The 22,321-nt window shown below is 40.0% G+C and overlaps 1 protein-coding gene and 1 non-coding gene across 3 annotated transcripts in view; both read left to right on the top strand.

The window, feature by feature from the left end:
- Piwil2 (piwi like RNA-mediated gene silencing 2) overlaps window positions 1-22,321 on the top strand; it is a 68,019-nt gene that overhangs the window by 14,292 nt on the left and 31,406 nt on the right. For both annotated transcript variants that reach the window (XM_010624248.1, XM_010624257.1), the window contains exons 7-16: window positions 2,108-2,225; window positions 2,759-2,883; window positions 5,048-5,128; window positions 5,428-5,541; window positions 13,036-13,224; window positions 14,125-14,209; window positions 15,217-15,306; window positions 16,848-16,988; window positions 18,841-18,954; window positions 19,952-20,140. In XM_010624248.1, the coding sequence (XP_010622550.1) occupies window positions 2,108-2,225; window positions 2,759-2,883; window positions 5,048-5,128; window positions 5,428-5,541; window positions 13,036-13,224; window positions 14,125-14,209; window positions 15,217-15,306; window positions 16,848-16,988; window positions 18,841-18,954; window positions 19,952-20,140 (1,246 nt within the window). The remainder of the gene's footprint in view (window positions 1-2,107; window positions 2,226-2,758; window positions 2,884-5,047; window positions 5,129-5,427; window positions 5,542-13,035; window positions 13,225-14,124; window positions 14,210-15,216; window positions 15,307-16,847; window positions 16,989-18,840; window positions 18,955-19,951; window positions 20,141-22,321) is intronic.
- On the top strand, window positions 4,718-4,823 carry LOC117286821. The gene has a single exon (XR_004517921.1). It is a non-coding gene; the product is annotated as a U6 spliceosomal RNA (small nuclear RNA).

Consider the following 22,321-nt stretch of genomic DNA (forward strand, 5'->3'; position numbering starts at 1 on the left):
AAAAAAAAAAAAAAAAAAAGAAGTCTGAAGATTTCTGGTCCTAAACATTTTAGTCAGGCTGTGTGTGAACTTTTTTAAAATGTTCTGTTAGCTGGGCATGGTGGTGCACACATGTATCCCAGCACTTGAGAGGATAAGGCAGGAGGTCACTGCAAATTTGAGGCCAGCCTGAACTACATAGCGAGACCCTGTCTCAGGAAAAAAAAAAGTGATGTTTGATTTTATGAATGACTCTGTTGGATTACTACTTTTTTGTTTTTTAGTCTATCTTCATGCATTTGAACATATTTGACCCTTTTTATCTTTGAATTTGTTCACACTTTACAGTTGTAGAACAAGGTTGTGTGTTACTGTGATATAACAGTACAGTCATTGTATAAAACAGTTGCTGAACATTTTCTTTTTTTTATTTGATTTTTATTAGTTCATGTTGCAGTATATAATGATATATTCATCTTGGGGAGTTGGTACATGTACATAACACATTTTAATTCTTTCTAGATCCCCTCCTCTCTGCTCCTTGCCCCTCCTTCTGGAGTTTTTCTGAGCTATGGTATTTGTAGCAGTGACTCAATAAAAAGTTGAAATTGCCATGAGTGAAAAGTGATTGGAAGCTGGGGATTTATTTAGCTCAGTGGTTCTGCTGCCTGCCTCGCAAGCTCAAGGTCCCGAGTTCAATCCCTGGTACAAAAAAAAAAGAAAAAGAAAAGAAAAGAAACCTGTGACCTAATTAAAAAAAAAAAAAAAAGGAAGTGATTAGAGTAAAATCCAGTTCTTAAATTGTTTTTCCCTACTCCCACTTCCCAGTATTTGGGATTAAACCCAGGACCATCATACTAAGTTACATCCCTCTTTTTTTTTTTTTTTTTTAAGAAGGAAAGGTTTATTTTGGTTCACAGTTTATAGAGGTTTCTTTTGTTGTTCGTTTGTTTTGGTACTGGGAATCAATCTCAGGACCTTGCACTTGTGAGTCAGGGGTGGCACTACTGATTTAAATCCCCGGCCCCGTAGAGGTTTTAATCCATGGTCAAGTGGCTCCAAGGCAGGGCAGCACAGCAGAGAAGCAGCTCATGGCACGGTATCAGGAAGCAAAGAGAATAATCCCCACCCCACCCCCTTTTTTTGGTACCAGGAATCGAACTCTGGTCCTTGTGCTTATGAGGCATGCGGCAGATCCACTGAGCTAAATCCCTGGCCCCCTTTTTTAATTTTTATTTTTGAGACAGTTTTGCTAAGCTACCAAGTTGTCCTTGCTGGGCTCAAACTTGTGATTCCTCCTATCTCAGCCTCCCACAGTGCTTGGATTATAAGCATGCACCACTACATTTGACTAAAATCATTTTTTTAGAAAATACTTAAAAAAAGTGTTGATTTCTGAACACTCTAAAGCAGGGATTGGCAAATCATAGTTGGTCCAAAGGTCAAACATGGCCTGTTTTTGTAGCAAAGTTTTATTGGCACACAGCTGCACCCAGTAGTTTATATATTGTCTGTTGCTGTGTATATATTTTGTGCTACAACATCAAAACTGCAAGACTATCTAGCCTGCAAAGCCTAAAATACTATCTGCACCCTTACATAAAATGTTTTCAGAAGGACTTTAAGTCTGGAAGCATATACACCGACATGCTAAGGCAGTGGTCCTTAGGTGTTGGAATTAAGGGTTGTTTTAATTTTCTTTTCCTTTTTTTATTAATAAATTTTGTTTTATTTTATCCCAGTTTCCCTCAAGCCTCCTCCCCTCTCTTATTTTCTTTTTTTTGCCTAAATTTTCTTGTTTGTCTATGAGCAGGTATCCTTGAATCCATGTGGTATTTTAAGTTAGCTATATAATTTTTAATGTGACCGCTAGGTGGAGCCCAGTTGCAAATGACTGCTTCTCTAACCTATTACACAGCTCTAACCTATTCTCACCTATTGCACACTAGAGTAATAAAGATTGCTGAGGCTGTAATAAAGATTGTGAGTCTGCTCCTGGCCAGCTCTCATTCTACATAGTGTATTTCTTTTCTGCCCTCAATAAATGTAAATCCTCGCTACCTTTAAAAAACAAGAAGATTGCTGTTTGAGCCTAACTAAAGTAAAATTCTCTATTTTTTTTTTCCAGCCCCAATGTAGAATGCAAAAGCATGAGGTTTGGCATGTTAAGGGACCATCAAGCTGTCACTGGAAATGTCACTGCTTTTGATGGATCTATTCTCTATCTGCCTATTAAGCTTCAACAAGTAAGAACCAAAGGGAATTGTACTTTGGATGAAATCTAAGAGTGCTCTTGTGTTTTGATTGGTGGGAAACCATAGACATCCTGAACATTTGAATTATATCTTCCTATTCTTTAAAAGAAGGTAGATTTTTGTAGAACCTAACAGAAATTCTTCTGTTTGAGTTCTTCATGAAGGACCTTCAACAATGTTTGAAAGCCTTTGATTTCAGTGATTAAAAAAATGGCTTAAAATTTCAACCTCAGGGCCGGGGATTTAACTCAGTGGCAGTGCTCCTGCCTCATAAGTACAAGGTCCTGAGTTTGATCCCTGGCACCCACACATCCCCAAAAAATTTCAACATCAAACATCCTTGGGCTTCTCTTACCAAATAATTTCTTAAATCCTAGTTGTCATGCTGTGATTTTGCCATGGTAGACAGCAAACTGAGGAAAAAGTAAAAACTGTATTTTGAGATATTCTGGTGTTCTCTAGAACACAGATTAGATTAAAACTTCATTGCTTTGTTATTTCTTTTTACTTTTGTTGTTTGTTAGGTTCTTGAGTTAAAAAGTCAAAGGAAAACTGATAATGCTGAGATCATCATTAAGATTCAGTTGACAAAGATCCTGGAGCCTTGTTCTGACTTGTGCATTCCTTTCTACAATGTTGTTTTCCGAAGGTGAGAAAACAGCTGCAGTGTTACTTCACTTTAATTTCGGTTTTGTATTTGTATGAATGTTCTTCAAGAAGCTTGAAGTCTATAGATGTATATGTCTATAGATGAATGTGCAAACATTTAATAAATGAATGATCTTGATGCATCTTAAAACATTATCTTGCAAAAGCTGGGCATAGCCTACCGCAGGAGGCTGAAACAGAAGGATTGCCGCAAATTAAAGCCAACCTGGGCTACATAGTAAATTCAAGTCCAGCCTAACTACTAGTGAAACCCTGTCTCAAAAAACAGCAAAAAATTGTCTCACAAGTGATAAGCCAGATTCAAGTACATGAAATTAGGTTTGGAGGTAGCAGGTTAGCAGAATGGGTTCCTTTGAATTAGTTCAGTTTCAAGCAGATGTTTATACTGTAAATTAATTGTGTTGTTAGTGAGGGGGGGTTACTCAAATAGTAACACAAAGTAGCACAAATATTTGTTGGGAGAAATTTTCCAGTCCCTTAAAATTTTGAATTATAGACAACTCAAAATTGGTTCGCTTCTTTTGAGAGTCCCTAATTTTCTTATGGTTGTTATTCCCAAACTACTTCCTAGGTAGTAAAACAGAACCTAGTAAACTGAACTGCCAGGGAAAAACATAATTCCCTTTACCAGGCTGTTACTCACAAACATGGAAACTGGCTTTGTTGTGTTCTATTTGGTTATGTTAAAAAATAATATAAATCGAGCCTGGGAAGTAACTCAGCACTTGATTAGCTAATCAGTAGGAAAAGCTGCGGTCATTTATTCAAGCAGCCATTTAGGTTCATACGATCAGGTTCATTTACTTGCTGCAGACAAAATCAAAGGAGGCCATTTATTTTGAAAAAAAAGAATGAAAAGGGATTTATTTAAAGCTAGCTCCAGGGAGACAGAAGGGCCTATTTCCCTCAGATCTCTGCATCACCATGTCCAGAAGGTGGGCAAGTGTCTTTTATAATAAGGAACATGGGAAAGGGTAGCACAGAGAGATAATAAACATCTCCACACTTGCTTTATCACTTCTAGCCATCTTTAGATCCCCTTTCTTTTCTCTTTTTTTTGAGGGGGGCGGCGGTCACTGTATAGTTAGGGCTGGTTGTGAACTCACTGTAGCCCAGGCCTCAAAACTTGAGGCTATCCTTCTGCCTCAGCCTCCTGATTGTTGGGATTAGGTGTGAGCCACCACAATTGGCTTTCCCTTTCTTGTAGAAAGGAATTTGAGCTTCTTCTGCCTTCTGGAGCCAGTATGTGTATATTCTGTCACAGCTATTGGGCTGAATAGAGGAGGCGTTTTGGTTGTGTGTTCAGCCAGAGGAAGTTTGGAGCAGTTATTTATCTGTAAAAAAAGAAAATCTAGCTTTTATTTTTTAAAAATTTATTTTAATTATTATTATTTTTTGATACTCTTGCTGTGTAGTTCAGACTAGGTTTGAACTCACTATGTAGCTCAAGCTGGCCTTAAATTTGTGGTGATCCTCCTGCTTCAGCCTCCTGAGTGCTGGGATTATAGGCGTGTGCCACTATATGGGGCCCTAAAATCTAGCTTTCAAAATTCCATTTTGAGATGCCAGTTATAATACTCCAAGATAAATGCTTGGATCATTTTTTTCTTTCAGCAAGTTTATTCTTAACATAAAAGCCGTATGTCAAAAGATACAAATATTCCTGATCCTTTAGGCTCCCAAAGGAAATCAAAAGTAATGAAGCTTAATTTTATTATTCTTTCATTAGAAATTCTAATCTGGGTCTGATGGCATACACCTGTAATCCCAGCATTCCGGGCGCCTGGGACAGAAGGGTTGCAAATTTGAGCTGAGTACTTGCTTCGGCAGCACATACACTAAAATTAGAATGATACAGAGAAGATTAGGATGACCCCTGCACAAATATGAGCTGAGCCTGGACAACTTAGGGAGACCTTACCTCAAAATTAATGTTTAAAAAGGACTCAAAATATAGCTTAGTGCAAAAGCCCTGGGTTTAGTCCACAGTAGCACACACACACCATTCTGAGGGGCTAGGGATGTACTCATTGGTAGCTTTTCTGTCTAGCACACGCAAAGCCCTGGGTTTGATCCCAGCACTACCAAAGAAAGAAAGAAACAAACAAAAAACCTCATTCCTTCATTCCTACTTTTTATTTCAGGGTAATGAAACTTTTAGATATGAAGCCTGTGGGAAGAAACTTCTATGATCCTACAAGTGCTATGGTATTACAGCAGCATAGGTTGGTGTTTTTTTTTCCCCTTCTTAAATTTTGAATGCTCTGGAAAAAATTTTTCATTGTTGCTGCTAAACTTGACAAAAATTTCAGCAGTTTTTAATGGAAATTAATATAGTTTATTAGTTAAATTTATTGAGTTTAGATTTTAGTAAACTTGCAGCAGTGCTGGTTTAACTTATTATATCTTGGGGCTTCTTCACTGACTTTCAGCATGGAAAAGCTCTTAAGTATTGTTTCAGATGGGGTAATGGAAGTTGGTATGTTCCTTAGAACCCTGAGGTAAAGACCACCTCTCTCTTCAGGTTGCAGATCTGGCCTGGCTATGCAGGTAGCATCCGGAGGACAGATGGAGGTCTTTTTTTGCTAGCTGATGTCTCCCATAAGGTCATTCGGAATGATTCTGTGCTGGATTTCATGTGAGTGAATGGTGAGATCTACCTTTAACATGCTTGTGATTTTCTGAAAAGTTTAGTGGTAGCTGGTCATAATACAGGTTAGACAACTGTTCTCTTTGGTGTTTTGTACTTTGGCAGTGCTGGGGATTGAACCCAGAGCCTTGCAAATGCTAGACAAGCAGTCTACTACTGAGCTAAATCACCAGCCATCTGATTAGATTTGGCGGGGTGGTACTGGGGATTGAACTCAGGACATTATGCTTGCAAGGCAGGCGGTGGAACCACTGAGCTAAATCCCCAGCCCTGCTTGGATTTTTAATTGTAGAATGGACTAAGGGATTTAAATGCTGTGTGCTCTTGTCCCTAGGTCCTACTGAGATGGGTACTTGAGCAAATATCTGATGTTCTCTGAGGAGTCATATTTCCTGGGTGGTCTAAGTCAAATTAGATCCAGGTTTGAGCTCGTGCTCTCCGAGATAGAAATCTTTAGTCAGGCACCCCCTGATTATGCCACGTATGAACTGTGGGGTTGTTTATGACCGTGGTTCTTACACAGTAGCAGTGCCTGGGCACTAAGCCCCAGAGCATGTCCATGACTGGTGGGGGACCCCTGTAGCTAGTATGGCCACCTCTATCCCCTGTGCCTTTTGGGCTCTTGTGGCCCCCTGGGAATGGCAAAAGAGCAGTTGTTTCCTGGAGCTCAGAACAGTTCAGTCTTTAGACATGAGGCAGTTTTTCTCTTCCTCACCAGGAAATGGTTTGCATACTTCTGACAGGTAATGAGCCAACTAAGGCTTACCAAATAATAACCTTATTTATATGTCACTATTAAATTCTCTGTAACTCATTTATTGGCCCTGTGTGGGGAAATGCCCAGGATTCAGCATCATCTCAGCGCTGGCAACTCCATGGATTTTTGAACACTGCTCCCCTAACCCTCAGAGGCCAGGCCTAGTGCTCCATGGTTACTCCCTTGCTTTGTGTAGTGTATCTTGCACAGTATGTCTTGTAGCATTTTCCCGAGGAAGGGTGCATGGGAGGAAATTGTTTTGAGGCCATAAATGTTTGAAAATGTCTTCAGCGTACCTTAGATTGGTTGTAAAGTTCTAGGTTGGAGATATTTTTCCCTCAGAATTGTGATGGCATAGTTTTCCAGTGTCTCTGCTTTTAGATTTGCTTTTGAAAAATCTAAAGCCTTTTTGATTTCTGATTTCAGAGTCTCTGTGTCTCCCCTCGCCCTTCTTGCACCCTTCAAATCTTTGCAGTTTTTATTACCTCAGTCTCTTGAATTGTGATTTATTTGGCATTCCTATCTATAGATATAGATATATATTAGGATGGTATCTAGGATGAATTTATGTCTGAAGGAACTTCCTGCAGTATGTCATTTAGTGTGGAATCTATGGGTGACAAAATTCTTTCAAATTTCATCTAAAAATGGCCTTCACCTTGCTTTATTTTTGTTTTTTGTAGTCTTCAGTATTGAACCCAAGGCCTTGCACTGAGGTACACCCCATCTCTTTTTACTTTTTATTTTGAGACAGAGCTCACTAAGCTGACCAAGCTGGACTTGAACCTGCAATTGTTCTGCCTCAGTCTGTTGGCAGATATTTTCTTTGATCACTTTGAAACTATGCCATTATATTCTGGCTTACATTGTTTCTTTTGACAAATCAACTGCCAGTATTACTGCTCTCTCTTCTTTTGAAAGAGAAGGTCTCCCTATGTAGCCCAGGCTTGAAATGGAAGTGATCCTCCTACGTCCTACCACAGTCTTCTGAGTGCTGGGATTACAGGCATGTGCCTCCATGGCCAGCTACTGCTGTCTTTTAAATTTTTTTTTTTGTACTGGGGATCAAACAGGTCCTTGTGCTTGCAAGGCAGGTGGTAGAACCACTGAGCTGAATCCCTGGCCCAATTTTTTTTCTTAATTTTTATTTTAGAAGTTTTACTATAACATATCTAATTGGGGTTTTTGTTAAGAAAAAAATCATGACACTTGTTAGAGGACGTTAAAGCAACTTTGTTCAGGGACCATTACACTGGGTCTTGGCAGTAGAGGAGACAGACTGGGCTCAACTCCAAATACAACAAGGAAAAGTGGGAATTTATAACCAAGGAGCATGATTTTCTGAGAAGTTTGGTAATAGCTGGTCATAATACAGGTTTGACACTCTTCTCTTTGTTTTCTTTTTTGTGTGTATGTGTGCTGGGATTGAACCTGGGGCCTTGTGGTGGTGGTCAGTGGATGGAAAATTACTAACGGGAGATATTAGGAGTTGGGAGATTCTGGCTAAATAGATCTAACAGGAGTTTTGCTGCAGGCAGGCCTGGGGATCAGAAGTCACCTTTGAAGATGATGAGGATTTTCATCAGATATGGAAGGTGGTCAGATAAGGGTGGGAATTCTGGCTAAACCAACTTAGTAGGATTCTAGCTAAAACTGGACATTATGATGATGAAATGGAAGCCCAAAAGTTAGAGCTTGATTGGGAAGAAGATTCAAAAGAGTTTGGTCAAAGAGAAGATCATCATTTCCCATTGTTATACTGGCTGGCCATTGTATAGTCCTCTTATTGAGAGTGGGCTGAACTCTCTGACATATCTCTATTTTATTTATTTATTTATGTATTTATTCATTTAGATAAGGTCTCACTATGTAGTTCAGGCTGGCCTTGAACTCACTATGTTGCTTAGGCTGACCTTGAGCTCGTGGTGATCTTCCTACCTAGCCTGCTGAGCTGACATGTCTCTAAAGAATACAAGATGATGGAATGATGGATGTCACTTCTGAGAGCAGACGATGAAAAGATTATCTTCTGTCTGGAGGGCAGTCTCTCTCTGTTCTTATGTCACCCTGGGGGCACCCGATGGCCATGCTGTGGATTAGCCCTGTGGAATGGCCCAGCAAAGTTCTGGAGGCACAGCCTGATTCAGTCAAGCCCTGACATGCTGCTGCCAGGTTGAAAACCTTGCCTGCTGTCTTGAGAGAGCCCCAGCCAGAGGAACCCAGCTCAGCTACACTAGAATTTCTGACCCACAGAAACTCTGAGTTAAGAAACCTATAGATATGTAAATAAATATAAATAAGGTAATGTAAGATACATGTATCAATGTATGCAATACATATTTTTCTGTGTGGTGCTGGGGACAAATCCAGGTCCTTCATAATTTAGTTACCATTGAGCAACCTCCCCGCCTCCTGTGAAATCCCTTTTTCTTTTCTTTATTTTGTATAAATTATATGCATTCTTATCTTAATAGATACTTTGGAATGGCTCTCCAAAATGCATGGACAATTTGTCTGAAATGGCTCTCCAAAGTGCATGGACAATTTGTAATGTTCCCTATATCCTACTAAGAACTGGATTTTTTTTTTTTTTGGAGACAAGATCTCACTATGTGGTTCAGGCTAGCCTCGAATTCAGTGGCAATCCTCCTGCCTCTGCCTCCTGTGTGCAGGGATTACAGTTATGGGCCACCATTCCCAGCTATAACAACTTGATATTATCAGTCTCTTTGGTCTTTGCTAGCCAATGTGAAAAACTTTAGCATTGTTGTTTTAATTTGCATTTTGAACTTTGACATATGTTTGGTTCCACATATATTTTTGTTTTTTGTGTGTTTATCTGCTAATATTCTTTATCCACTTTTGCAGTTGCTTTTTAAAATTTATTTCAATGAGGTGAGTATAAATTTTGGATATTGCTTTTGTCATTACTTTTTTTTTGGTGGTACTAGGTATTGAATCCGGAGGCTCTGTACTACTGAGCTACATCCTCAGTCCCTTTTCTAAAACAAGGTCTTGTTAAATTATCTAGGCAGAACTCAACTTTTGATCCTTCTACCTTAGCTTCCCTCTGTACTGGGATTACAAGTATGTGACACCATTCTTAGCTTGCTCGTACTTTTAAAAATAAATGTTTTATTAGTTGTTATGATTTGTGTCTAGATGTCCCCCAGAAGCCTCATGGGGTCATAGGCTGTTTTGGAGGTGACTGAATCTAGAGTGTGATTGATTCATGGTGGGGCTAGGCCAGAGGGCACTAGGATGACGGGCATGAGTGCTACCTGCCCTAAGTAGTCCGAATAATATAAAAGGGGCAGAAAGACACTGTTAAGGTCCCTTGTTGCTTTGCTGCTGTCTGTCTACCATGAACTGTTACTGCTCTGCCACCCGGCCTGGGAGCCCGCTGATTATGGACTGAAACCTCTATGAACTGTGAGCCAAATAACCCTTTCCCCCTTTAATTGTGGGTCAGATATTTTGTCTCAGCAATGCAAGAAAAGTAACTAACACATGAGTGATTATTAATTTTACAAAATTGGGTTTCAATATGTGTAATATAGTTTGATCATGTCTATCCTCCATTACCTTCCCTTATGTCTCTCTTCACCTTATTCCCTTCTTTTTGTATCATAGCCCTTTTTACTTTGATGTCATCTTTTTTAGTTTCCATATATTAGGGAGAACATGCAATATTTGCCTTTCTAAGTCTGGCTTATTTTGCTTAACATAGTCTTAGTTCCATCCCAGTATGTATAATGTTTTTTCCCTTGGCATAATGTTTGCAAGGGCCAAATATGTTACAGCATACATCAGTATTTTATTACATTTAAAACAATAATTTTTTGTACATTTTAAATATACATAATGATAACATTAATCACAGGGAATTTGTACCTGTGCATGTACATATCTTGCTTCTTTTTTCTCATTCCCTTCTTGTCCTCTCCCCCTCCTTACAAAACCTTTGTTTCCATTTTTTCCTTGTATTTTCTTTTTTTCTTGTCTCTTCCTTCCTTTTCCCCTCCTTCTTCCCTTGTTCCCCTTTCCATTTGAACATTTTCTTCCCATTTCCCAATATCTATTACACATTTTGGTCCTTATTTCCACTTCCCGTGTCTCCTACCAGAGAAACAATAGCCAGCAGTAGGTTTATGGTGGGGAAGTGGATAATCCCAGAAGGCCTGCACCTTTAGTTCTGAAGTTAGGGCTGGTTTCCGGCTATGAGGCTGAAACATGATTTGTTCAGCCTGCAATACTAGGTATGTCTCCTGCTGGGTTTAACTCGGCTCCCAGCTGGCTTGAACTTGGCTCCTTGACCTCCTGCCAACTTAAACTCATTCCACCTCACCCCATGGAGCCACCCTGCAGCTGCTCTGAGTTCTGAGCTCAGTTGGCCCCTCTTCAAGATGGGCTTCTGGGTAATTGCCCTCTTGTGGGGACACCTGAACCTGAATAACTCACCAGCCACTGCAGTCCTCTGCATCCACTGCTTTGTTCTATGGGCATGTTTCTCTGTGGAGGCCTCTTGGATTGCCAGTCACTGCATCTGTACGTTTGAGTTGTCCTTTCCACACAGTGAGTTAGAGCTCAGGGAGAAGGTGCTTCTTGAAACCTCCTTCTTCGTGAAGTCTCTTCTTGCTCTCCTGCTCTTCCCGTGGGCTTCAATTCTTGCTTCAGATTCTTGCTGGGTCCCAGGGACCCATTTCCTCTCCTTCTCCTCCTCACATTGCTATATTCTAACATCTGGACACCAAATCTCAGAGAGACTGTTTCTCTACTGTTCACCATTCCCCCATACCAGAGATTGAACTCGGGTCCTTGCACTTGCAAGGCAGGCCACTGAACTGCTGAGCTAAATCCCCGGCCCCTTCAAATGTATATTTTTAACTCCTTTTAGCAATCTTTTCTATATGCGCTACACATTTTTGTGGGCCTTATTAAACCATTTTAAAAATCTGTTCATTTAAGATGTTAAATATAAACATGCTGCAACTGGTTTATAGTAAGCACTGTTGATATTAACGGCAATGATTATGTTTGCAAGCACCTAATTCTTTTGTGATAGGCACAGGTCTGTGTGCTTTATAAAGTCATTTTGTTTTCTCAGCAACATAAGTTAGGTGCTTGTACTAACCTCACTTTCCTATGAGGAACTGAGGCACAAAGAGAATAAGTAACTTGCTGCAAGTTTTACAAACTCTAATAAGTGGGAGCATAAAAGTTTGAACCCTAGAACTTTGGCTTCCTGGTCTGCTGTGAGTGTTGAGCTGTCCAATCTTTGATGGCTTTTTACTTACTGTAGTCTGTCTGTCTTTTTTCTTTTCTTTTTTTTTTTTGTACCAGGGATCGAACTCGGGTCCTTGCACTTGTGAGGCAGGTGGTGGCACCACTGAGCTAAATCCCCAGCCCTAGACTCAATTTTTTTGATTATGGTACTTTTTCACACACACACACACACACCCCACCTGTCAGGAATTGTAAGTCTTTTTCACACACACACACACACACACACACACACACACCACCTGTCAGGAATTGTAAGTCTTAAAGGGGTCAGTGGTCCACAGGAAGAAGTCCCATCTCCTTTCCATCCATAATGCTGTTACCCCCCCCACACACACACTTCCTCTGCTCAGAATGTTGCTATTGCCACTGCCCCAGCCATTTCTGCAGCACATGGTTTCTTTCAGTAGCAGCTGCCTCTGTAAATGTTGCTTGACTGCCTGGGTGTCTTCATATGTTGTATTTGTGGGTTCCCGGTGCTCTTTTGGTCACAGCTCTGTTACACAGATTACTTGAGAGGATATTCCCCTATCTTTCCATATCTGCATCATAAGCAGGGCCTGCCTTATAATGGGCACTGATAAAGTAATTTCTGCCTGCAGCAAGAAAGGGCAAATGTAATTTAAAGAATGCTTTTCTGCTACCTCTTGCAGCCTATATTCTAGTACTGATAATACAAAGTAACAGTTATTTTGTTGATCAAAATATTTTACAGTGCCGGGTGTGGTGGTGCATGCCTGTAATCCCAGCACTTGGGAGGCTGACGCAGGAGGATTGCTGTGAGTTTGAGACCAGCCTGGGCTACACAGTGAGTTCCAGGTCAGTCTCAACTACATAGTGAGACCCTGTCTCAAAAAAAAAAAAATTACAAAATATAGTGAATTTTAATTAATTTTTTAAATACAATTTTTAATTTTTCAGTATTGTTTGATTTTTATTTTTAATTTTTTGGGTAATATTTAAAAGAAAAAATGTGAGGAACCCCCCCCCCATACTGGGGATTGAACCCAGGTCTTTTCATTGAGCTGTATCCCCAGCCCTTTAAAATTGTTTTGTTTTTGTTTTTGTTTTGAGACAGGGTTTCACTAAATTGCTAAATTTCCCAGCCTGGGGTCAAACTTGCCCCAGCTTCCTGGAGTACTGGAATTATAGGCTTCTGCCAAAATACCTGGCTCAGAGACCCATCCTTTATTTATTTATTTATTTGTTACCGAGGATCAAACTTGGGTCCTTGCACTTGCGAGGCAGGTGATGGAACCACTGAGCTAAATCCCTGGCCTGGGAATCCCATCCTTTAAAGACACAGAAGCTGGTGCCTTGGGGGTGCTGTTTATCTGTGATTAGACTATTAGATCCGTAAATGAATTACTTGAGTCCGTTGTCCTTTCCATATTGTCCTGTGTGTACAAGTGTAGTCTAGAGTCTTTTGCTTCTTTCTGAAGGCATGCCCTGTACCAGCAGAACAAAGATAACTTCCAAGATGAGTGCAGTAAGCTTCTGGTTGGCAACATTGTTATTACCCGATACAATAATCGGACCTATCGGATTGATGATGTGGATTGGAATAAGACTCCAAAGGACAGCTTCACAATGTCTGATGGAAAGGAGATCACATTCCTGGAATACTACAGGTAGAAAGAAAAGAAGAAATGGGTTTGTTTGTGCCTAAGAGGGGGCAGAGTCAGACATAGTTTCCCATTCTCTGGAGGACATTGAGCTTCATATATCGTGCAAGTTCACACTTTTAAAATACTTGGATTGAAAGTGCACTGAAGATTGAGTGAGCTTGTTTGTGGAATTGGACCTAGTGTGCTGCCCTTACAGTGTCTGCCCTTTTAGTACTTTGGAAAGTTACTACATAAATTAATCTCAGGCTTTGAATTATATATGTTTTGCTGATTTTATTAGAAGTCTGGTTGGAGAGATTAAGTTGAAGTCATTAATCATAAATTCAACTATCAAGCTGGGCATGGTGGCGCATGCCTGTAATCCCAGCACTCGGGAGGCTGAGGCAGGAGGATTGTCTGGAGTTTGAGGCCAGCCTGGGCTACATAATGAATTCAAGGACAGCCTGAACTGCATAGTGAGACCCTGTCTTGAAAAACAAAACAAAACAACTATCATTTCATTTTTGTAGTGAGACCCTTAGCCTAATTTAGTTTTTAACATATTCTTTCTGGGACTTTTGGCCTTAGTTCTCTATTTAACTGTAATTTAAGTTGAACCTACTTTTTCTAGTGATAAGTATACAGTATGCCTCAGTTCAAGAACTTAATTCTTTCCATGATTCTGGCCACATAATTTGTTCCAAGATTCTGGTTGCAATTTAATTCTGCAACCAGAATCGTGGAGAGAATTAAGCTCGTGAACCAAGATACCATTGTACTATACTATGTTTCCGAAAAATCCTTGACAAAGGTATTTGTACAAAATTATAGGCCTTAATCTTGGTTAAGAGGTTAACAGATTCAGTGTGTATTGCTATAAGAGTAGTGATGCTGCTTCCCAAATTTTTTCTGCCTCTGCTCTAGGAAAAACTATGGGATCACAGTTAAGGAAGAGGACCAGCCACTGCTGATCCACAGGCCCAGTGAGAGACAGAATAAATATGGAACGGTGAGTGGAGATGTTAGGCTCACACCTCCACCAGTAGTCCTACAACCCATCAGCCACTTGTGGCCTTCTTCAGGCTCCATGATTATAGTGTGGTGGGAAATAGAAATTCGTTTCTTGTCTAACCAGAGATACCGCAAGAAGTCCCCCCAAGGAAGATCTAAATAAACATGTCAAGTTAGGTTAAAGAATATGGAAATTTTCCTGTGTATGAAGATTAAAACTCTGGACCCAGTAGAGAAGGCATAGACATATATTTTAGCGGGGATAGTTCTTGGGGAAGTTCCCTGTCACCTGATTCCCTGTAAAGACTAAGAGCTGGGCATGGTGGTACATGCCTGTAATTCCAGAACTTGGGGAGGCTCAGGCACAAGGATTTTAAATTCAAGCCCAGCCTAGGCAATTCAACAATACTCTATGTGAAAAAATAAAAATTTAAAAAATGGGCTGAGGAAGTAGCTCAGTGAGAAGCACCTGGGTTCAAATCTCAGTACTAGCTGGGTGTGGTGGCGCATGCCTGTAATCCCAGCACTCCAGAGGATGAGGCAGGAGGATCTCTGCAGTTTTGAGACCAGTCTGGGCTACATAGGGAGTTTCAGGGCAGTCTGGACTACATAGTGAGACCCTGTCTCAAAAAACAAACAAACAAACAAAAAATTAGTACACCCAAGGCAAGGTTGGATGAAAGTGAGGCATGCACGTTTGTAGAATATATTATCTTAAGGTCCTAGAGGTACATGATTGGGTTTGTTTTGTTGCTTTTTTGGTTTTCCCTGCCCTTTTGCTAGTTTTATATTTTCCCCTCTTACCTAATAGGCTACCTGTACTCTGGTAGAGTGGGAAAATGGGCAAAATACTTGCAGAGTTTCCCTGCCCTCTTCTTTGGGATTTTATGTGGCAAGTTAATGTCACTGCAGGACTAGCCTGTGGTCATGGCTGTCTTGTGCAGGCCAGGGAGGCACCATCCTCTCTTAACTGCCTCACTTTCTCTTTCTATTCTTTCTTCAAAGCTGCTAAAAGGCGAAATCTTGCTTTTGCCTGAGCTTTCCTTCATGACTGGGATTCCGGAGAAGATGAAGAAGGACTTTAGAGCCATGAAGGTTGGAGTCCTGCTGTTTGCAAAAGGGAAACACCAGCTTTGAACCGTGACCTTTTGGATAGCAGTTTGAATTAGAACTGGGCCAGGTTCTCCCTTTGACTCTGGGTTGTATTATCACCTTTCTTCCAGGTTCCAGTTTTCTCACTGTGGGATAGGATCTGTGTTCTTTCCCACACAGAGTGTGAAAAGCATGTCATAGCTACCTTTCAAGGCCATTAGAACAGTAGAGGGACTAGATCATAAGGAGAAAAGAAACAAACAACCCTGTCTTCATCCTCCCCAGTTAGATGAATAATAACTGGCCATAAACAAGGCTCTTTAAGAGTCCTAAATTACTGTAACATTTATGAGGCAGTGAAGCAAAAAATCAGCAAGCTGGAAAATAAAGATAAACATTTATGGCACAGGGCTTTGAGGTCTTGGGAGTGTTGGGCTCAGCTCCTGGTGGAACTAGCTGAGAGGCAGAGAAATGGGCTCAACAGCTACACCGGGCAGCATGCAACAGAGCCTCTAGCCATCATCTGTCCCTTGGGCTGTCCATGCTGGAGCTACGTACTCTGCTGCCTGGCTTTCCTTGTTTCAACTTCAGTGATGGCGAACTTTTTAGAGCTTTCAGTGATAACAGACAGCCCACTGCAGCATCCCTGCCATAGGTTCACCGCCACTAAACTACCATGAAGTGTAGCTGAAAATTCCTGTGAGAAATTTCTTTCTTTCATGTTTTCCTTTTGATATTTCTGCTTTGAGTTTTTAGGTCAAGGCCCATTTTTTATAGCTACCAGTTGCCCAATAACTATAATGAGGGAGGAAAGTTGTCTAGGTAGCCTCACAGACATTCTAAACAGCAGCTGTACAATTCATTAGTTCCAAAGAATGAGTAAAGAACTCATTTACATGGTTTAGAATCTTCATATGCACCTGTTAGATATTACTCAGTAGTATTTGGTAAGCACTTCTGATGAGTCAACACTATGGCAAGTTCTGGGCAAAAAGTGCCTCCTCATGATGTTGAATGACTAGTATGGTATGACCAAGTATAGGTCTGAAGTGGCTTACTGTTCTCTTGTAAGTGAACACTAGCCTATCTTTTATTTTCTTGATTTTCCAAAATTTTAAATAAATATAATCAAGCTCCCTTTGCTTCTGTTTGATAGAATCACTTAGGAATTTTATTCGTTTATTTGTTTATTTGGTACCAGGGATCAAACTTGGTCCCTTGTGCTTGGGAGGCAGGTGGCAGAACCACTGAGTCAAATCCCCAGCCTCCTTAGGAATTTTAAATTCAGGATGTGCTTTGAGAAAGAGGTAAGACTCAGCTGTCATGAGGAGGAGTCAGTAACATTTAAAAATCTTTTAATGTTAAATTTTTCCCCTATTCCTTATTCACATTCTTGAGAGATACTTATAAAAGTCTATGGAAATACATGAAAATTTCTACTTCAACAGAAAGGACATTTCTTTCAGACAGTTTGGGGTTTATTTACCCTCATGTTGGAGAAAGTAATAATTACAACTTACTGTCTGCATTTTAATTCTATTTAGGATTTGACCCAGCAGATCAACCTGAGCCCCAAACAGCACCATAATGCTTTGGAGTGCTTGATCCAGAGAATTTCAAAGAACGAGACAGCCAACAATGAACTGATGCGTTGGGGGCTCTGTCTGCAGAAGGACATACACAGGGTAACCAGAAGATATGATGGCCAGGAAATGTCATTGACTAAGCCCTAGAGTTGTGTGAGACCAGCTGAAGACTTTTAACTTGTCTTTAATGTGGAGGGAGTCTTTCCTTTTTTTTCTCTCCTCTCTCTCTCTCTCTGTCTTCTCTCCCTCCCTTCCTTCTTTTCTCTCTCTCTTTCTCCCCCCCTCATAGATTTTTCCTCTGTATTTCCCATATCTGAGCTACTAATGTCATCAAATAGATAACCAAGAGGATTCAGTGTTGACTTATAGCTTACCTCATTTTAGTTTTCCAAACCAAATTTTTTAAAGTTTTAGGTCGTTTTTTTCCCCTTAAGCTTTTTTCTTTCTCAATAATTACCCTGTATTTCCTTGAATGTACTACTGTTATTTTTTTCCTTAGGCATAAGAGAGTTTCTAACTAGTGTCATCTAATTTCCACAACCTTTCCTACCTGAAGTTGCCTGAGTTAGCAGTGTTGTATTTTGTGCAAACATGATCCACAGTACAGAAACAACACAAGATGGTGGAAAGGGCATTGGATTTTGGTGTTAGCTTTTCTGGCTTTGAATTACAGATCTGCTCCTTGTAATCTTGGTTACTTTGAGCAAGTTGCTTAGCATCTCTTCTTTCCTTATGTGAAATGAGGATAGAATTAACATTTTGTGGTGGGATATGCCTGTAATCCCAGCACTCAAGAGACTGAGGCAGGAGGATTATTGCAAGTTCAAGTCTACCCTGGACTACATAGTGCAAGGCCAGCCTGAACTACAGAGTGAGACCTTGTCTCAAAAAACCAAAGTAATAATAATGATAATAAATTTTAAAAAAAGAATTAAATAGGGGCTGAGGATGTGGCTCAGTGCTAGAGTGCATAGCATAGGCAAGAACCTGGATTTAACACCCAGGATTGCCAAAAGAATTAAATAGGCATGGGGATGTAGCCTATGTTTGGCTTCATTAAATAATTTTGCCTCCTTTAATTTTCTTTTTTCAGTGTCTCTTAAACATTTTTTTTTTTTGAGACAGGGTCTCACTATGTAGTTCAGGCTTTCCCTGCACTTATTCTGTAGCCCAGGCTGGTTTCAAGCTCACAGTAATCCTCCTGCCTCAGCCTCTCAAGTGCTGGGATTACAAGTGTGCATCACCATGCTCAGCATCTTAAAATATTTTTCAAAGATTATATTCCTTCATTCACTGGTTCTAAAGAGGATTTTTTAATTCCTTTCTTAGGATGCCATGTTGGAAACTCAGTAATGAAAGACTGGTACCTGTAAGCATGTTACCCATATGTGTCTAGGTTTGATATGGACTCTTGCTACTAGAAGTTTTGTTTTTCTGTCATTCTCAGAAATTCTAACAGGGACAAGTGGACAACAGAACCAGTATTTCCTAAGTAGTACTGTTGCAGAATTCCAAGATACAGGAGAGACCAGTGGGAATTAGGAGGATTTATTTCACGTTTAAATTGTACACTGGCTCAGTGGACTCCTGTCTAAAGGAAGAGCATTGAACAAAGAGAATTTCTAGCTTTATACATTTGTCAAAGGGGATAGTTTTTCTAGTGACATAGCATGTGAATTTACTGGAACAGGGCAAGGGCAGTTTTGTAACATTGCCTTAAAAGAAGACAGTGTCTTATGAATCATATGAAAACAAGGTGTCATAAACTTTGTTTACAGGACACAGTTGTCAATTTTATCTGTACCAGAATAAGGAGTTAAGAGTTACAGGGGAGAAGGGGTGATCAGGGTGAAGGGAACTACCCAAGGTTGGGAAGGACTTATTTTTGTTTAAGTCCTGCTTCAGTATTTATAGAATGACTTGTTTCATAAATACTTCGTTTTCTGTTTAGATCGAAGGACGCGTTCTACCAATGGAAAGAATTAATTTAAAAAATACTTCATTTATCACATCTCAGGAGCTAAGCTTTGTAAAGGAAGTAACGAGAGAACCTTCTATCTTGACTGTGAGTAATTTTTGAAGTGTTAAAGAGAGGCCTAGTATTCCTCAATGTTTTAAAATTAGGAGACAGGAATGATCTAGTATCATCTTTTTGAGAGAAGATACTAGTTGAATTCCATTCTAAATTACCTATTCAACAAAAGTTCAACAGCAGTGTGAGTGGTTGTGAGAATAAGCCTTCTGTCTAACTACAGATTGAAGAGAAGGATATTCATTTCTGTGATAATCTAGTACCAGGCTGTTACCACTGTTCTTTCTTCTTTCTTTTCACCCCCCCCACTTTTCCCATGGGTTCCTAGAAGGTATTTTTATATAAGAAGTCAAAACAGTAACTCCTCCTCTGCAGCAACTCATATATTAGGTATTTACCTCAAAGAACAAAATTGTATATAATTATTTCTAAGTGTTTCTGACCTGACCTTGGTAACCATTTATAAAATATACCTATATTTGTTGTAAAAGCACACTGAAATATACTTAAAAAGCACACATATAAGTATATTGCTTGATCAATTATTCATGAATTGAATAACTGGTGTAATCAACACCAAAGGTTATAAAACAGAAATTTCCAAAGCCCCCTCTATACGCCCAGCTATTCTCTGGCTCTTATCCCCCACACACTGAGAGTGGCTACTGTTCTGAGTTGGCAACTGCATAGGTTCATTTCAGCTGATTTTTATACTTTCTATATATGTAGAAATATAGAGTGACTATTCTTTCATGTCTGGTCACTTCTCTTCACTTCTTCACTTTGTATTCCTGAGTTTCATCCATATTGTTAGGTGCGTTTATACATCTTCCATTCTCATTGCTATAGAATGTCTCGTTGTGAGACTGTGCCACAGTTTACTTAGGCATCTGTGTGAATAGTAGAAATTAGGTAAGATAGGGCTTAGCAGAAGAAATGAAAAGTCACTTATGATCTATAGAAAATCGCTGAGTGTGAGTTTGGGATGTTCAAGTTGTGAACACTAAAAATATCTTGTGATTGTTCCTAGATCCCCATGCACTTCTGGGCACTATTTTATCCAAAGAAAGCAATGGATCAGGCCCGAGAACTGGTCAACATGTTAGAGAAAATAGCTGGCCCCATTGGCATGCGCATGAGTCCACCAGCCTGGGTTGAACTGAAGGATGACCGAATAGAGACCTATATCAGAACCATTCAATCCATGCTTGGAGTTGAGGTAATAAATTAATTTGAGGTGGGTATGGTAGCACATGCCTATAATCCCAGCACTGGGGAGGCTGAGGCAGGAGAATCACCATGAGTTTGAGGCCAGCTTGAGCACATAGTGAGAGCTTGTCTCAAAAAACCAAACCAAAAGTAAGTAATTTGAGTACACCTGGGGATCTCCTTTAAATTAAATTACTTCACAACTTAGCTTTTTTGTTTGGGTTTTTTTGTTCTTGTTGTTGTTGTTTTTTTGGTATCGGAATTGAACTGGGCCCTTGCACTTTGAGGCAGACGGTGGAACCACTGAGCCAAATCCCCGGCCCTTTGTTTTGTTTTGTTTTTGAGGCAGGGTCTTGCTATGTAGTATAGGCTGGGCTTGAACTCACTGTGTAGCCCAGGTTGTCCTCAAACTCTTAGCAATCTTCCTTGCCTCAACATCCCAAATGCTGGAATTACGTGTGCATAACCACACCTGGCTTGACTACTTAATTTAAATTAGCTTGGTTATCAAGCTGCTGTTGATAATGTCCAAGAGCCAATGTCTCACTTACTTACCCATGAAATACTGAACTGAGAAGGCAGTCTTTTTTTCTCATTTCATGTTGGCATTCTTGTCACTCTGGTCATCTTTTTCTTGTGTAATTGACTGCGATAATAGCTGAATTAACTTTAATTCATTATCTGTAGAACATGTTGTCCTCAGAGAACAACTTCTTGAGCCACGTTACTTTTTCACATTTCAATACTGAGTGGTCCCTGTCTGGTCTAGCTCAAGATTCAAATTGCTGTGGTGATGAACGTGGCTAGGAGGGGCCTCTAGGGAACTAAAGAGGATAATCCTGTGACTGTAGATATATGCCCACTATTGCCACATTGAGTTTTTTTTTCCTTTTGCAATACTGTGGATTGAACCCAGGAAACACTGAGCTACATCACTAATCCTTTTTACTTTTTAAAAATTTTGCAACAGGATCTTCCTAAATTGCCCAAGCAGGCTTCAAACTTGTTATTCTCCTGCCTCAGCCTTCTCAGTAGCTAGGATTCCAGACATGTTCCGACACACCCACTGTATTAGTCAGCTTTCTTGTCATGAGACAAAATACCTGACATCCAAAAACCAAAAAGAAGAGAGATATATTTTGTCTCGTGGTTTCAGAGTTCAGTCTATGCATGGTTGGATGGCTCCAAGGATGAAACAGCCCAGTGGAAGGGCACGGCAGAGTAAAGTTGCTCAACCCACGGCATCTAGGAAGCAGAGAAAAGAGGAGGCATGGACAAGAATACAACCTTCCATTGTTGCTGATTTTACTACTTTATCCAAGGTGATATAGTTCTTCTAATTGGTAGTTAGTTCTTCCTGTTATGCCAAGACTGTTATGCCTAAGGGTCATAAACAGTACTATAGGACAGTGTCAAAGAACCAGAGGCTAGGCCAAATAGGCAGCAACTTCTCATTCCCAATACATTGAAAAGGTAGGATCTTCCAACAAATTGAAAACCCAAAAGCCAGCTACACCTGGAAGACATCTCTGAGAAATAATCATTTCCTAAGGGTTCTAAATACTACCAATAAAGCTATTTGCCATACACAATTTACAAGCATCAAACCGAGAATTAAACTTAAAAAAAAAGAAAAGAAAAGAAAATGAGAAGATGCTTAAGGAAGATGCAGTCCCAAACTATCACCTTGCCAAAGGCAAACCCAGGAGGCAGTGAGATGGAGCAGTTTGAAACCCACCCACTTGGACTCTCTGAAGTGGTAACAGAGGAAGTACAAGGCTCTATAAAAAAGTCAACTCGGAAATAGTTTCTCAGAAAGAGATGGTAACCATAATAAAAGATATGATTAGTGTCTCTGAGCATATACAGATAAAAAAATAGAGAAGCTTAGGAAAATGATGGAAAGCATGAATGCCCAACATAGGAAAGAAGTGGAATCCATGAAACATATTCAAATATATATCCAGGAGATTAAAACTTCCGTTGGAAGTATACGCAGAAGAATGAGCCATTGTGAGGATAAAATAACAGATGAGGAAGACAGGATTCAAGTTAATGACTCTGCAAAGAAAAGTTTCTTTAAAATAGTAAGGGACCAGGCCAGGGATTTAGTTTATTGATGCTGCGGCCTACCTCATAAATGCAAGGTCCTGAGTTCGGTCCCTGGTATCAAAAAAAAAAAAAAAAAAGG

The sequence above is a fragment of the Fukomys damarensis genome, unplaced genomic scaffold (assembly GCF_012274545.1).
Source record: "Fukomys damarensis isolate Sample0158 unplaced genomic scaffold, DMR_v1.0_HiC HiC_scaffold_18, whole genome shotgun sequence".
Lineage (NCBI taxonomy): Eukaryota > Metazoa > Chordata > Mammalia > Rodentia > Bathyergidae > Fukomys > Fukomys damarensis.